The sequence below is a fragment of the Plectropomus leopardus genome, chromosome 4, assembly GCF_026936395.1.
Source record: "Plectropomus leopardus strain MGB_pleo_1.0 chromosome 4, ASM2693639v1, whole genome shotgun sequence".
Classification (NCBI taxonomy): Eukaryota; Metazoa; Chordata; class Actinopteri; order Perciformes; family Serranidae; genus Plectropomus; species Plectropomus leopardus.
The window spans coordinates 18,362,755-18,380,148 of NC_142179.1; the positions used below are offsets into that span (position 1 = coordinate 18,362,755).

Below are 17,394 nucleotides of genomic sequence, written 5' to 3' on the forward strand. Positions count from 1 at the left end.
AGTGTTCAAAAAACCTTGATCAGTTAAGGCTGTCTGCTCAGTCTTTGCTTGGCTGAGATTTAGCTGACATAACATTACTGTTTGACTGTGCTGCAGCAGCCTCCCACAAAGGCTAAAAATCTATTAGTCATCATAACTGTCACCTGTGTCATTTGGCGATTTACTACACTCACAGTGATTATTCACTTTTGATTCTTCTGTTTGTTTTTTCACAACCCATTACACATTTTGGGCATTTTCTTGTTTTGCTCCATATGTGACGATTCTTTCTCCCAGACAAGGGTGTGGCCTCGGCAATTTGTGTGTGATGAAGCAATGCCCATCAGGTCTGTGCAGTATGGATTTTGAAAACATTAGAAAAAAGTGGTTCCTCTGTGTCTTTATTTGTAGGGATCCTTGAAGAGTACCAGTTGCCGTACCACGAATTAGTTCCAACAGACCCCTCGTATGAAGACATGAGAGAGGTGGTCTGCATCAAGAGACTACGACCATCCTTTCCTAATCGATGGACCAGCGATGAGGTAAAATACATCAAAATATGTGACATAAACACAAGACGATGACCTCCCTAACGTAAATCTGTATCTCCTCAGTGTTTGAGACAGATGGGGAAGCTGATGACAGAATGCTGGGCCCATAACCCGGCCTCCCGTCTCACAGCCCTACGGGTCAAAAAGACACTTGCCAAGATGTCAGAATCTCAGGACATCAAGCTGTGAATGGCCGCTGCCAGGTGTGTGTTTACACACATAGAAAGGGCACTAACAATCACACTGGCTCTGGTCCAGGCCACACAACCCTTTTTCCTGGGAAAAGGAGGTGGGACAGGAAGTGAGATCATCACTCGGAGATCGCAGGATCACAAACTTTGAATCTGCCATAACTCTACAATCCAAGTCCCCCTTGAAAAAAGGTATGACACGACTACAGTGGTCAACTAAAAATTAATCAAGACAATCTGGCCCCCCGTGGCCTCGTTCTGTCCGTCAGAGAAGATGAGGTATTTTCATTTCAGACTAGTTTGAGGACTCTAAAACCATGTTCCTGTATACATGCTCCAAAAGCCCCGGAGAAAGAGATTGAGTTTAACTGGGCACTGTAGCTGCAGAAATAAGCAAACAAGCTACTGACCAGTGAGTGGAATACTATATCACTGCTTTCTGTGAAAGCTACCCTACCTGTAGATGAAGGTCCGATTGATAGCACGAAAAAGGACATGCTTTAAGGCAATCTGTTATTGCAGTATGACACCACCTTTCAAAACACTGTCAACCCACTACTGCCTTTATGTTGTAATTGGATTGGAACATGTTTGTCACTTTGAAATTGACTGCTTTTGGTTACAATGACTGACACTATGTGGCAGAAGAGGAAAGTTTACTTTTGAGGCTTTTAAAGTTTTGCTAACACTGAAGAAAAAGTGTGTTCCTGAGTTGTGATGGGATATGGTATGGAAGTTACAAAAACATATTTTTTTCTATGTAAAACTCAAACTCTTGAAGACTTTGTGAGAAATAAAGTTTATATGTCCAAATGAATCCTGGATTGAGGCTCTACACGCCTGTGTTTCCTTGCCCTGCGTGAGGAGAGGGGGCTTTTGAAGCGAAACTGTGCCACCCGTAGGTGCTCCCTCGCAATCACAGGCAATCAAAAACTGTTGTACACTAGCCGTAGTGGTGACTACTTGCTTGATGATGTAGTGATCTATTATAAATGTGTGGAATTGTGCCTGTGTTAGATTAGAGGAACCAGAAGTCGTTTGTCACGGGGGACTGCTATCATTCAGACACTCAATAATACAGAGTGGCCATCGTAACTAGGTTGAAAATTGATATTTGTGTGTGTTAGGCAACTGGACCAGAAGCCTCCACATAAAATATAACAGAAACACAGTATTGAAAAACCAGAAAACACCCCCAGCCACCCCCAAACTATCACCAGTATTACCCTGTGGACATCACAAGGTCACTTTTCCCTGACCAGGCTGCCTCATACATGTAAATTAAAGTACATGTTGAACTGATTCCCTATTTGCAGCAGTCACACCGAAATCAAATGGCACATAAGTCATTAAAAAATCCATCATCTGGCTTCTATCAGGCGAGTTTCTCCACTGATTCAAATTCTCACATGGTAGCGGGTATTAGGAAGCTTAAACAGCCTTACTGCCACAGACCGAAATGGTTCTCAAGGTAAATTTGGACACCTTTCATCATCACAGTTAGAGGACTATTAGGTCTTCCACAGCGGCCCGCCATCACATCCATTCGATTTTGGTCCCATTTGTAAAATTCTTGATAAACTTTCCTTCAGGTCACTAAGTTTATTTCTCTTTTTATCTCTGCCAACTAAAGTAACGGGATGCTCTGTCACTGTCGAAGGTGTGGCAGAGTTGTTGTGTTATACATGCCCTTTCTTTCCTCTTGGGTGTTGTGCCTTATTTACTCTGTACCTACTGTAGTTGTCTGTGAGAGAAAGTGGTGTTTTTAATTCAGTAAAAAGGTTGAACATTCCCCCAATAAAGTGTTTCACTCATCCACATGGCTGATGCACAGTTTGTGGTGGCCGAATGAGGTGCATACTAACTAGTCACTTGGCGCTGCCTCTTACTGTGAAGGCATGCTCTCCATATTTTGTATGTTTGAAAAAATGGCATGCCTTATTGCAACCCGCTGGTTCTGCTGAGCACACAGCATGTTAAACAGTGACACCGTAAGGATTTTCTTTTTCAATTTCTTTCCCTTCAGGCTGCTTTATCCTACTACTTATTGAGTCTGGAACCTGTAAATATGAATATTCCCAGAAAAAAAGTTGAAAATCATAGCATTGCAAATCAAATGTATATATTTGTGGTCTACAAATTGCATTATGAGAAAAATTTAAGTTTAAAACCTTTTTTCAGAAACAGTCCTGGATAAAGAACCCACCATAGACACTATACATGTTCAGCGTTGCTTATAAATATAATTTATTAATTGTCTTAAAAATTCTTTCTTACACTTTGTACAGAAAACAATTAGAGGAGATAGAGAGGCGAGCATTCAGCAAGATTGAGCAAGATTCATGAAGCGTGCCAGAATTAGCAAAAATGGACCAACACTACCCCGCACTAATCAAATCAAATCACCCCTGATAGTAAAATAAAAATGCACTTACAAGCACAGCTCTAGTTATAGACTTCTATCATGATAACCAATGCCAAGTTTGCATAGTAGACACTGCTTTTACAAAAAGGAAATTAAACTTAAATTAAAAAACAAACTTGAAACATACAAACTAGTATCTAACTGTACTGCTCTTTTTTATATTCTCAAATTTGCCAAATATAGCTGACAGTACACAACTGTACATATTGTGGATACAAAATATTTTTTTTTTACATACTTTGATATCTTAACACTACTTTCTTCATTTTCACATCACGAAGGATCACCTTCTAGAGGCTGAACGTTCACTCTCCTCATATAAAAACTCCCTTTTTCAGTCCATAAACAAACAGTCTATCCTGCTGGTAAACTGTAGACTCAGAACATGGCAAGGATCAAATTATTGGCAAAGTTACACAGCGGTGTAAATTTTTTTAACCAATCGTCTCCTTGCGCAGGTTTTGTCAGTTAAAATTGGATCTGGTATTCTGCTTCTGAATTGATAAGAGATGTTGATGATCACATTGTATGAAAGAGACACTGTCATGACCTTTGGGTTCATGTTTTGTTCTGAAACCTACTGAATTGATGACTTGATGTTTTTAGGCTTTTATCCAGAAATCTCGCACAACTCTTCCCTTTGATTTCCTCACATCTGACATCATCATTTGAAAACATACAAAACATCTCATCCGTCATTTGACGTCACACCTTTTCTAATTTGGTTCATTAAGGCTGTCCAAAATGATAAGATACATAACGCTGAGGCCTGCATGTCTTCTAGTACGTCTGCTGTTGCACCAGTATAAAAGGTCGGATTTTTAACTTGCACATTTCTAAAAAAATCAATGCGTAAAATCAATGTCTCAAGGTTTCCCTCCTGTGTGGATAACCGCAAGATGAAATCTGTCATGAAGAGGTAACGATCTGACCTTTTGTACTGGTGTTAACTCAGCCTCTCCCTACTTGGTTTTCTTTACAATATCCTCCTCAATAGCTCCTCTACATACCTGATGTTCAGTTTCATATGGCGTCTCTCCAAAGTTCAGAGCAGATATATCTTAACTCCAGTTTTTGAGTATTTTACATGTATTCCCTTAGACAGCAGTGTACATGCTGTTCTTTAACATGGTGAATAGAGTTCATGCTCGGGGGGCATCTGCCAGCTATTCAAAACCCACTAAAAATAAGGCCGTTTTTCTTTCCTAAAAGCTGGCTCGATGGAGTTTCACCTTTTCGTCAGACACTGTTGACTCGAGTCTATGCATACACTTAAAAGCCAGCCCTGCTTCACTGCTTCACACTGTTGTTCTGCAAAACACAAATATATTACACTTCATTTTACATACAGTAGGCCCATTTAGTTGGTAACTTGATTTTCAGCTTTAAATTGCAACTTTTTTTAACAAATACACCATAAGTTGAAATGTTAGTTGCTGACAGAACATTGTTTGAGATAAAGGGCAACTAACTGTTACAAATTTGTATCCCCCAATACAGTTCACACCCAGAAAAACATTAAAATGACAAAAATAAAATGTTAATGTAAATAACACAATAATGACCACTGAACAAAAATTATTATGATAATAATAAGTCATTAGAATGAACATGATAATCATGTATTTACACATTTCAGATGATCAAAAAAAAAAAAAAAAATGTAAATGCTGATATTCTTCAAAAGCCACTGGATGGTGCTAGTGACCATGATCAAGTCATGGTGATCACAAATGAAATCACATGTGGCCTGATGGCAGATAACACAACTGACACCCTTGATGATGAGACACTGAAAATATGACAGAAATATAGAATATATATGTAGGCTATATATATTTTAGTAAATTAAAATATGATTGATAAAATTAGTATATTGTGTACATTTAGCGGTAATGAATGATATCAGCTGTATTTAACTCACTATCACATATTACTATGGTAGTTTGTATAGTACTGTATTTAAAAACATTTGTGTCTTCACCTCTAGATCATCCCCTTTTGCTTTCTCACTCTGCTCTCTGAGTTGGACTCTGTCCAGAAACAAGCCCCAGCAGTCCTTAAGACAGACTCCTGAATTAGAGGTTGTGGTTAACCAAATGTGGTAGCCATGGCTTGAATTTCCCACCCTGCATTGAGTCTATGTCTGTACTACAACTCCATCCAAACAAGTTCTTTTTGTGGAGGAACGGAGCAGCAGCAGCAAAAAAACAAAAACAAAAACAAAAAAAATGCTCAATTGTAGTTAAAGGATGCATTTGTAGCTCATCCTTGTTTGGATGTTGCGGTGAAACCTCTAACAATTTTAAAATTAGTTAAGGCTAACTTAGTGGGAATGACTGACAGTCTGGACAGTCTGCATCTCTGCCCTCCTTATCTGTTTATCATAAGTGCAAATATACCTCAAAACAGACAAATTCATAACAATTTCATGCCTGTCTTCTGGACTCCCTGTGGTCATGATGATTTAATATCTTCAGGCATTTTAGAGGAAAGCCACAAGCTTCATTCTAAATAAAACACAAATTTAAACCTCACATCAGCTAAAAAAGAAGAAACCTGTAGTCTCGGGCTTGTTTCTGGTCAGACCCCTTTGATTGACGGTCACCATGTAGCAAATTCTGTTGGCGGGAAATGATCCACACATATGGACAGCAGAATACATAGAGCGTTCCCTAGGAAACGATATAAAGACAACAAACTGTACTGGCAAAACACGTACAGCCAAGGCTCGCAGGACAAGTGAGGGATCATGTCTTTATCTACCCTCTTTCATTATCTGTTTTCCATTCTGTTCTCACAGATGATCTCACTCTCTCTTTTTCCTTACTCTGCTTTCTCCAACTCTTTTGTAATCATTTTAGCTTCTCTCCCTTTATGATTCTGTTCAATTCCTGTAGAGGTTTTCAAGGTCAGCACCTCTGTTGCTTATTTTCTCTGCTTCTCTTTGCTCAGTATAAAGAAACAGCAAGAGAACAACTAGTGTTGTACACCAAACAAGGTCTTTTTTTAGGCATGTGTATGTTTTGTTTGTTCCTGATAGACTGTTTGCGTTGTAGGTTGGGTTATGTCTCTTTCGGTAACACACAACACTGCAACGTTGTTCAAATAAACACACAAAGATAAGCACATAGTTTTTAGCACCAGCTCGAGCATTTCTCGTCCATTACCAAGTCGGCAGGATTGCCATGGTATTTAACCAGTGCTCAATCACCATGGTGACAACTTTTCTTTTGCCCGCATCTAATTTGTTCATTGTCCTTGCTGCAGCATCAACTGTAGAGAATTCACTTGTAATTCACACCAAAGTTCTGTCATTGTCATGGGGACCATTTTGCCTCGTCAGTGTTCTGTTGTCATGGAGGCAAAGTTACCATCATGGCGACCCATCTCTTCCAGCACAGCAGCCAGTTCATTTAGGTCTCCCTCGGGGAAGTGCTGGGCCTCCCAGAGATCCAGGATCACGCCTGTTGGACTGGACTTAGTGGCAAAGTAGTTCAGGTACCTGGAGAGATCAAGGCAAGAAGAAAGACAAACGATGAGGTACGAATTATACAAAAGAAACACTCTGATCTCACTAAGTATCATGAAAAAATACCCTCATGGTATAGTTATAGTACGGTATGCCAGTGAAAAGTGTAATAATAACTCAAAGTATAGCATGTCAAATACTGTGATTTTAAATAAGTATTAGTATAGTGTGCCAAAGAAGTGTGAGGAAGTAATAGTATACTATGCCATGAAAATGTGAAAAGAAATCATAATATATAGCAAGTCAAAAACATTGTGATGAAAACCATATTATTTTATTTTTTACTTTTTTTTTTTTTTTTTTTAGAATTCTTTATTGTCACTTGTACAGTGAATCTGTTCTATGCATTTATCTCATCCTCTACAGAGCAGTGAGGAGCTGCGTCCAGTGCTTGGGGACCGACGTTAGGAGGATATCCACATAGACAAACTGAGAAGATGCAAACCCCACACTAAAAAGTCGGAGAGCTGGCCGTGGCACGACCACAACTTTCTTGGGTCACCATGTGTGAGTAATGAAGATATGACAAATATGATGAGAAACACACCATAGTAAAGCATAACATGAGAATAAAATGCCATTGTATGGTATGACATCCAAAATACCATGAAAAAGTAAGTATAGTATGCTCTCAAAAAAAGCTAAATAATAAATCATACAATAATATGTCTTCCAAAATAGCTTGAAAAAGTCGCAGTATAGCCTGGTAGTATGTCAGAAATAGAATAATAAATTAATACTGTAGTTAATCCTAAAACATATACAAGAGGACATATGACAGTATGTTGTCAAAAATAGCAAAAAGAAGTCATACCATAGTGCATAGTTTGTCGCCTGAAACAGCACCAAAAAGGCATTGTATTGCACGCCCCCCAAAATATCATGAAAAATTCACACTATAGTTTGTCGTCCGAAACAGCATAAAAAAGTCTTAGAATGGTATGTTGTCTAAAATATCACAAAAAGGCAAGGTATAGTATGCTGCTAAAAAAAGAATAAAGTCGTTTTGTAGTATGTCGTCCAGAACATTTTATGCAGTTATGGACAACTAACTTAAGTATGATGTTAGGACAATATTTTGAACAAAATACTACAGTATGACTTTTTTTATGCTATTTTGGATGACACAAGATACTTTGACTTTTAAATGTTATTTTGGACAACATACTTCACTGTGACTTTAATATCCTATTTTGAATGACATACTACACCGTGACATTTTGATGCTAATTTGGAAAAAATACGATACTATGAGGTTTTTTTTTTTTTTTTGACAATTTTAAAGCGGATGAAATTTATGGGGATTTCGGGTCATTTTTGACAACGTACTAAACCTTGACATTTTTCTGTGATTTTTTAAATAATAAACTATACTATAATGTCGTTGCAACATTTTGGATGACATACTATACTGTGAAGATTTTTAGTCATTGAGGGTTAAACAGCTTGTAAAAGGCGCCTGAACGCTTAGCTAGAAAACTGATGACAAACCAGATTTTAAAGGGTTAAAAAAATATACCATCTCTTAAATTAGTTTGTGTGACATGTCCCAAAAACAGTTTTAAACACCTGAAAACAGCATTAAATGGTGTGCCAAGAAACGCCATAGCATAGAACGTTGCAAAAATGGCCAAAAAAAACATAATAATGCATGTTGAAAAAATTACCGAAAAGGCAAGGCTATAGCATGGCAAAAATATTAAAAAATGACATGTCCTAAGAACAGCTTAAAACACCTCCAAACAGCATAAATTAGCTGGCAGAGACATGCCATAGCATAGAAAGCTGCAAAAATGGCAAAAAAAACACCATAAAAATGCATGTTGAAAAAATGATAAAAAAGGCAAGGCTATAGTATGGCAAAAATGTCAAAAAATGACATGTCCAAAAAACAGTTTAAAACACCTGAAATCAGCATATAATAGCGTGCCGAAACACGCCATAGCATATAAAGTTGCAAAAACTGACAAAAACACCACAATAATGCATATAAAAAAAAATGACCAAAAAGGCAAGGCTATAGTATGGCAAAAATGTCAAAAAATGACATGTCCAAAAAACAGTTTAAAACACCTTAAAACAGCATAAAATAGTGTGCCGAGACGCGCCATAGCATAGAAAGTTGCCAAAACGGACAAAAACACCATAATAATGCATGTCCAAAAAATGACCGAAAAGGCAAGGCTTTTGTATGGCAAAAATGTCAAAAAATGACATGTCCAAAAAACAATTTAAAACACCTGAAAACAGCATAAAATAGCATGCCAAAACACACCATAGCATAGAAAGCTGCAGAAATGGACAAAAACACCATAAAAATGCGTGTCAAAAAAATGACCGAAAAGGCAAGGCTATAGTATGGCAAAAATGTCAAAAAATGACATGTCCAAAAAACAGTTTAAAACACCTGAAAACAGCATAAAATAGCATGCCAAGACACGCCATAGCATATAAAGTTGCAAAACACCCTAAAAATGCGTGTCAAAAAAATGACCGAAAAGGCAAGGCTATAGTATGGCAAAAATGTCAAAAAATGACATGTCCAAAAAACAGTTTAAAACACCTGAAAATAGCATAAACTAGCGTGCCGAAACACGCCATAGCATAGAAAGCTGCAAAATGGCCAAAAACACCTTAAAAATGCGTGTTGAAAAAATGACCGAAAGGGCAAGGCTATAGTATGGCAAAAATGTCAAAAAATGACATGTACAAAAAACAGTTTAAAACACCTGAAAACAGCATAAAATAGCGTGCCGAAACACGCCATAGCATATAAAGTTGCAAAAACTGACAAAAACACCACAATAATGCATGTCAAAAAAATGACCGAAAAGGCAAGGCTATAGTATGGCAAAAACGTCAAAAAATGACATGTCCAAAAAACAGTTTAAAACACCTTAAAACAGCATAAAATAGTGTGCCGAGACGCGCCATAGCATAGAAAGTTGCCAAAACGGACAAAAACACCATAATAATGCATGTCAAAAAAATGACCGAAAAGGCAAGGCTATAGTATGGCAAAAATGTCAAAAAATGACATGTCTAAAAAACAGCTTTAAAAACCTGAAAACAGCATGAAATAGCGTGCCGAAACACGCCATAGCATAGAAAGCTGCAAAAATGGAGAAGAACACCATAAAAATGCGTGTCAAAAAAATGACCGAAAAGGCAAGGCTATAGTATGGAAAAAATGTCAAAAAATGACATGTCCAAAAAACAGTTTAAAACACCTGAAAACAGCATAAAATAGCATGCCAAGACACGCCATAGCATATAAGGTTACAAAAACTGACAAAAACACCATAAAAATGCATGTAAAAAAAATGACTGAAAAGGCAAGGCTATAGTATGGCAAAAATGTCAAAAAATGACATGTCCAAAAAACAGTTTAAAACACCTGAAAACAGCATAAAATAGCATGCCAAGACACGCCATAGCATAGAAAGCTGCAAAAACAGCCAAAAACATCATAATAATGCATGTCAAAAAAATGACCAAAAAGGCAAGGCTATAGTATGGCAAAAATGTCAAAAAATGACATGTCCAAAAAACAGTTTAAAACACCTGAAAACAGCATATAATAGCATGCCGAAACACGCCATAGCAAAGACAGTTTCAAAAACAGCCAAAAACATCATAATAATGCATGTCAAAAAAATGACCAAAAAGGCAAGGCTATAGTATGGCAAAAATGTCAAAAAATGACATGTCCAAAAAACAGTTTAAAACACCTGAAAACAGCATAAAATAGCATGCCAAGACACGCCATAGCATAGAAAGCTGCAAAAATGGACAAAAACACCATAAAAATGCTTGTCAAAAAAATGACCGAAAAGGCAAGGCTATAGTATGGCAAAAATGTCAAAAAATGACATGTCCCAAAAATAACTTAAAACACCTGAAAACAGCATAAAATAGCATGCCAAGACACGCCATAGCATAGAAAGCTGCAAAAATGGACAAAAACACCATGATAATGCATGTCCCCCTCCCTGAGCTACCACCTTATCGTGGTGGAGGGGTTTGCGTGTCCCAGTGATCCTAGGAGCTCAGTTGTCGGGGGCTTCATGCCCCTGGTAGGGTCACCCATGGCAAACAGGTCCTAGGGGAGGGACCAGACAAAGTGTAGCTCACAAGACCCCTATGATGATATACACCAATGGTTCAGAGTTCCCCTCGCCCGGACGCGGGTCACCGGGGCCCCCCCCTGGAGCCAGGCCGGGGGTGGGGCTCGATGGCGAGCGCCTGGTTGCCGGGCCTTTACCCATGGGGCCTGGCCGGGCACAGCCCGAAGAGGTGACATGGGACCTCCTTCCCGTGGGCTCACCACCCATAGGAGGGGCCGTAGGGGTCGGGTGCAATGTGAGCTGGGCGGCAGCCGAAGGCGGGGACCTTGGCGGTCCGATCCTCGGCTGCAGAAGCTAGCTCTGGGGACGTGGAATGTCACCTCTCTGGTGGGGAAGGAGCCTGAGCTGGTGCGCGAGGTTGAGAAGTTCCGACTAGATATAGTCGGCCTCACCTCGATGCATGGCTTGGGCTCCGGAACCAGTCTTCTTGAGAGGGGATGGACTCTCTTCCACTCTGGAGTTGCCACTGGTGAGAGGCGCCGGGCAGGGGTGGCAATACTTATTGCCCCCCGGCTCGGTGCCTGCACGTTGGAGTTCTGCCGGTGAATGAGAGGGTAGCCTCCCTCCGCCTTGGGTTGGGGGACGGATCCTGACTGTTGTTTGTGCCTATGGTCCAAACAGCAGTTCAGAGTATCCACCCTTTTTGGAGTCCTTAGAAGGGGTGCTGGAGAGTGCTCCTTCTGGGGACTCCCTCGTTCTGCTGGGGGACTTCAACGCTCACGTTGGCAACGACAGTGAGACCTGGAGGGGCGTGATCGGGAGGAATGGCCCCCCCGATCTGAACCCGAGTGGTGTTTTGTTATTGGACTTCTGTGCTCGCCACAGATTGTCCATAACGAACACCATGTTCAAGCATAAGGGTGTCCATATGCGCACTTGGCATCAGGACACCCTAGGCCGCAGTTCAATGATTGACTTTGTAGTCGTATCATTGGACTTGCGACGTATGTCTTGGACACTCGGGTGAAGAGAGGGGCGGAGCTGTCAACCGATCACCATCTGGTGGTGGGTGGGCTCCGATGGTGGGGAGGACGCGGTCAGACCTGGCAGACCCAAACGCATAGTGAGGGTCTGCTGGGAACGTCTGGCAGAGTCTCCCGTCAGAAGGAGCTTCAACTCCCACCTCCGGAAGAGCTTCGACCATGTCCCGGGGGAGGCTGGGGACATTGAGTCCGAGTGGGCCGTGTTCCGTGCCTCCATTGCTGAGGCGGCCGACCGGTGCTGTGGCCGTGGGTGGTTGGTGCCTGTCGGGCGGTAACACCCGAACCCGCTGGTGGACACCGGCGGTAAGGTGCCGTCAAGCTGAAGAAGGAGTCCTATCGGGCCTTCTTGGCCTGTGGGACTCGGAGGCAGCAGACAGGTACCGACAGGCCAAGCGGAGTGCGGCGGCGGCGGTCGCCGAGGCGAAACCCGGGCATGGGAGGAGTTCGGCGAGGCCATGGAAAACGACTTCCGGACGGCTTCGAAGAGGTTCTGGACCACCATCCGGCGTCTCAGGAGGGGGAAACAGTGCTCCGTCAACACTGTGTATGGTGGCGACGGGGCACTGCTGACCTCGACTCGGGACGTTGTGGATCGGTGGAAGGAATACTTCGAAGACCTCCTCAATCCCACCGACACGCCTTCCGTTGGGGAAGCAGGGCCTGGGGACCCGGGGGTGGGCTCCTCTATCTCTGGGGCTGAGGTTACCGAGGTGGTCAAAAAGCTCCTCGGTGGCAGGGCCCCGGGGGTGGACGAGGTCCGCCCGGAGTTCCTCAAGGCCCTGGATGTTGTGGGGCTGTCGTGGCTGACACGACTCTGCAACATTGCGTGGACATCGGGGGCAGTGCCCTTGGACTGGCAGACTGGGGTGGTGGTCCCTCTTTTCAAGAAGGGGACCGGAGGGTGTGTTCCAACTACAGGGGATCACACTCCTCAGCCTCCTGGTAAGGTCTATTCGGGGTACTAGAGAGGAGGGTCCATGGACAGTCGAACCCGGATTCAGGAGGAGCAATGCGGTTTCGCCCGGTCGTGGAACTGTGGACCAGCTCTGGACCCTTGGCAGGATCCTTGAGGATGCTTGGGAGTTTGCCCAACCAGTCCACATGTGCTTTGTGGACTTGGAGAAGGCATTCGACTGTGTCCCTCGGGGAGTCCTGTGGGGGGTTCTCCGGGAATATGGGGTTTCGGACTCCCTGATACGGGCTGTCCGTTCCCTGTATGACCGGTGCCGGAGCTTGGTCCGCATTGCCGGCAGTAAGTCGAACTCGTTTCCGGTGAGGGTTGGACTCCGCCAGGGCTGCCCTTTGTCACCGATTCTGTTCATAACTTTTATGGACAGAATTTCTAGGCGCAGCCAGGGTGTTGAGGGGGTCCGGTTTGGTGACCTCAGGATTAGGTCTCTGCTCTTTGCAGATGATGTGGTCCTGTTGGCTTCATCGGGCCGCGACCTTCAGCTCTCACTGGATCGGTTCGCAGCCGAGTGTGAAGCGGCTGGAATGAAAATCAGCACCTCCAAATCCGAGACCATGGTTCTCAGCCGGAAAAGGGTGGCGTGCCCCCTCCGGATCGGGGATGAAGTCCTGCCCCAAGTGGAGGAGTTTAAGTACCTCGGGGTCTTGTTCACGAGTGAGGGAAGGATGGAACGGGAGATCGACAGGCGGATCGGTGCGGCGTCTGCAGTAATGCAGACTCTGCACCGGTCTGTCTTGGTGAAGAGGGAGCTGAGCCGAAAGGCAAAGCTCTCGATTTACCAGTCGATCTTCGTTCCTACCCTCACCTATGGTCACGAGCTTTGGGTAGTGACCGAAAGAACTAGATCGCGGGTACAAGCGGCCGAAATGAGTTTCCTCCGTAGGGTGGCTGGGCTCTCCCTTAGAAATAGGGTGAGAAGCTCGGTCATCCGGGAGGAGCTCGGAGTAGAGCCGCTGCTCCTCCGCATTGAGAAGAGCCAGATGAGGTGGCTCGGGCATCTAATTAGGATGCCTCCAGGACGCCTCCCTGGTTTGGTGTTCAGGGCACGTCCCACCGGCAGGAGGCCCCGGGGAAGACCCAGGACACGCTGGAGAGACTACGTCTCTCAGCTGGCCTGGGAACGCCTCGGGGTCCCCCGGGAAGAGCTGGATGAAGTGGCCGGGGAGAGGGAAGTCTGGGTTTCCCTGCTTAGGCTGCTGCCCCCGCGACCCGACCCCGGATAAGCGGAAGAAAATGGATGGATGGATAATGCATGTCAAAAAAATGACCGAAAAGGCAAGGCTATAGTATGGCAAAAATGTCAAAAAATGACATGTCCAAAAAACAGTTTAAAACACCTGAAAACAGCATATAATAGCGTGCCGAAACACGCCATAGCAAAGACAGTTTCAAAAACAGCCAAAAACATCATAATAATGCATGTCAAAAAAATGACCGAAAAGGCAAGGCTATAGTATGGCAAAAATGTCAAAAAATGACATGTCCCAAAAATAGCTTAAAACACCTGAAAACAGTATATAATAGCGTGCCGAAACACGCCATAGCAAAGAAAGCTGCAAAAATGGAGAAAAACACCATGATAATGCATGTCAAAAAAATGACCGAAAAGGCAAGGCTATAGTATGGCAAAAATGTCAAAAAATGACATGTCTAAGAAACAGTTTAAAACACCTGAAAACAGCATAAAATAGCATGCCAAGACACGCCATAGCATAGAAAGCTGCAAAAATGGACAAAAACACCATAAAAATGCTTGTCAAAAAAATGACCGAAAAGGCAAGGCTATAGTATGGCAAAAATGTCAAAAAATGACATGTCCCAAAAATAGCTTAAAACACCTGAAAACAGCATATAATAGCGTGCCGAAACACGCCATAGCATAGAAAGCTGCAAAAATGAACAAAAACACCATAAAAATGCATATTGAAAAAATGACCGAAAAGGCAAGGCTATAGTATGGCAAAAATGTCAAAAAAAGACATGTCCAAAAAACAGTTTAAAACACCTGAAAACAGCATAAAATGGCATGCCAAGACACGCCATAGCATAGAAAGCTGCAAAAATGGAGAAAAACACCCTGATAATGCATGTCAAAAAAATGACCAAAAAGGCAAGGCTATAGTATGGCAAAAATGTCAAAAAATGACATGTCCAAAAAACAGTTTAAAACACCTGAAAACAGCATATAATAGCGTGCCGACACACGCCATAGCAAAGACAGTTTCAAAAACAACCAAAAACATCATAATAATGCATGTCAAAGAAATGACCGAAAAGGCAAGGCTATAGTATGGCAAAAATGTCAAAAAATGACATGTCCCAAAAATAGCTTAAAACACCTGAAAACAGCATATAATAACGTGCCGAAACACGCCATAGCAAAGACAGTTTCAAAAACAGCCAAAAACATCATAATAATGCATGTAAAAAAAATGACCGAAAAGGCAAGGTTATAGTATGGCAAAAATGTCAAAAAATGACATGTCCAAAAAACAGTTTAAAACACCTGAAAACAGCATATAATAGCGTGCCGACACACGCCATAGTAAAGACAGTTTCAAAAACAACCAAAAACATCATAATAATGCATGTCAAAGAAATGACCGAAAAGGCAAGGCTATAGTATGGCAAAAATGTCAAAAAATGACATGTCCCAAAAATAGCTTAAAACACCTGAAAACAGCATATAATAACGTGCCGAAACACGCCATAGCAAAGACAGTTTCAAAAACAGCCAAAAACATCATAATAATGCATGTCAAAAAAATGACCAAAAAGGCAAGGCTATAGTATGGCAAAAATGTCAAAAAAAGACATGTCCCAAAAATTGCTTAAAACACCTGAAAACAGTATATAATAGCGTGCCGAAACACGCCATAGCATAGAAAGCTGCAAAAATGAACAAAAACACCATAAAAATGCATGTTGAAAAAATGACAGAAAAGGCAAGGCTATAGTATGGCAAAAATGTCAAAAAATGACATGTCCCAAAAATAGCTTAAAACACCTGAAAACAGCATATAATAGCATGCCAAGACACGCCATAGCATAGAAAGCTGCAAAAATGGAGAAAAACACCCTGATAATGCATGTCAAAAAAAAGAACGAAAAGGCAAGGCTATAGTATGGCAAAAATGTCAAAAAATGACATGTACAAAAAACAGTTTAAAACACCTGAAAACAGCATAAAATAGCATGCCAAGACACGCCATAGCATAGAAAGCTGCAAAAATGGACAAAAACACCATAAAAATGCGTGTCAAAAAAATGACCGAAAAGGCAAGGCTATAGTATGGCAAAAATGTCAAAAAATGACATGTCCAAAAAACAGTTTAAAACACCTGAAAACAGTATATAATAGCGTGCCGAAACACGCCATAGCAAAGACAGTTTCAAAAACAGCCAAAAACATCATAATAATGCATGTCAAAAAAATGACCGAAAAGGCAAGGCTATAGTATGGCAAAAATGTCAAAAAATGACATGTCCAAAAAATAGCTTAAAACACCTGAAAACAGCATATAATAGTGTGCCGAAACACGCCATAGCATAGAAAGCTGCAAAAATGGACAAAAACACCATAAAAATGCGTGTCAAAAAAATGACCGAAAAGGCAAGGCTATAGTATGGCAAAAATGTCAAAAAATGACATGTCCAAAAAACAGTTTAAAACACCTGAAAACAGCATAAAATAGCATGCCAAGACACGCCATAGCATAGAAAGCTGCAAAAATGGACAAAAACACCATAAAAATGCATGTTGAAAAAATGACCGAAAAGGCAAGGCTATAGTATGGCAAAAATGTCAAAAAATGACATGTCCCAAAAACAGTTTAAAACACCTGAAAACAGCATAAAATAGCATGCCAAGACACACCATAGCATAGAAAGCTGCAAAAATGGACAAAAACAGCATAAAAATGCGTGTCAAAAAAATGACCGAAAAGGCAAGGCTATAGTATGGCAAAAATGTCAAAAAATGACATGTCCAAAAAACAGTTTAAAACACCTGAAAACAGCATAAAATAGCGTGCCGAAACACGCCATAGCATAGAAAGCTGCAAAAATGGACAAAAATGCATGTTGAAAAAAATGACCGAAAAGGCAAGGCTATAGTATGGCAAAAATGTCAAAAAATGACATGTCCCAAAAATAGCTTAAAACACCTGAAAACAGCATATAATAGCGTGCCGAAACACGCCATAGCAAAGACAGTTTCAAAAACAGCCAAAAACATCATAATAATGCATGTCAAAAAAATGACCGAAAAGGCAAGGCTATAGTATGGCAAAAATGTCAAAAAATGACATGTCCAAAAAACAGTTTAAAACACCTGAAAACAGTATATAATAGCGTGCCGAAACACGCCATAGCAAAGACAGTTTCAAAAACAGCCAAAAACATCATAATAATGCATGTCAAAAAAATGACCGAAAAGGCAAGGCTATAGTATGGCAAAAATGTCAAAAAATGACATGTCCAAAAAATAGCTTAAAACACCTGAAAACAGCATATAATAGTGTGCCGAAACACGCCATAGCATAGAAAGCTGCAAAAATGGACAAAAACACCATAAAAATGCGTGTCAAAAAAATGACCGAAAAGGCAAGGCTATAGTATGGCAAAAATGTCAAAA

General features: G+C 41.4%; 2 protein-coding genes across 11 annotated transcripts in view; one reads left to right on the top strand and one right to left on the bottom strand.

The window, feature by feature from the left end:
• bmpr1ba (bone morphogenetic protein receptor type 1Ba) overlaps positions 1–2,539 on the top strand; it is a 90,865-nt gene extending 88,326 nt beyond the window's left edge. For all 8 annotated transcript variants that reach the window (XM_088076690.1, XM_088076689.1, XM_088076693.1 and 5 more), the window contains 2 exons: positions 391–521; positions 594–2,539. In XM_088076690.1, coding sequence (XP_087932816.1) covers positions 391–521; positions 594–719 — 257 coding nt within the window. In that variant the 3' untranslated portion in view covers positions 720–2,539. The remainder of the gene's footprint in view (positions 1–390; positions 522–593) is intronic.
• A 405-nt stretch (positions 2,540–2,944) lies between these two features.
• Positions 2,945–17,394, bottom strand: part of unc5ca (unc-5 netrin receptor Ca) — a 469,386-nt gene continuing 454,936 nt past the window's right edge. For all 3 annotated transcript variants that reach the window (XM_088076697.1, XM_088076696.1, XM_042487541.2), the window contains one exon: positions 2,945–6,651. In XM_088076697.1, coding sequence (XP_087932823.1) covers positions 6,489–6,651 — 163 coding nt within the window. In that variant the 3' untranslated portion in view covers positions 2,945–6,488. The remainder of the gene's footprint in view (positions 6,652–17,394) is intronic.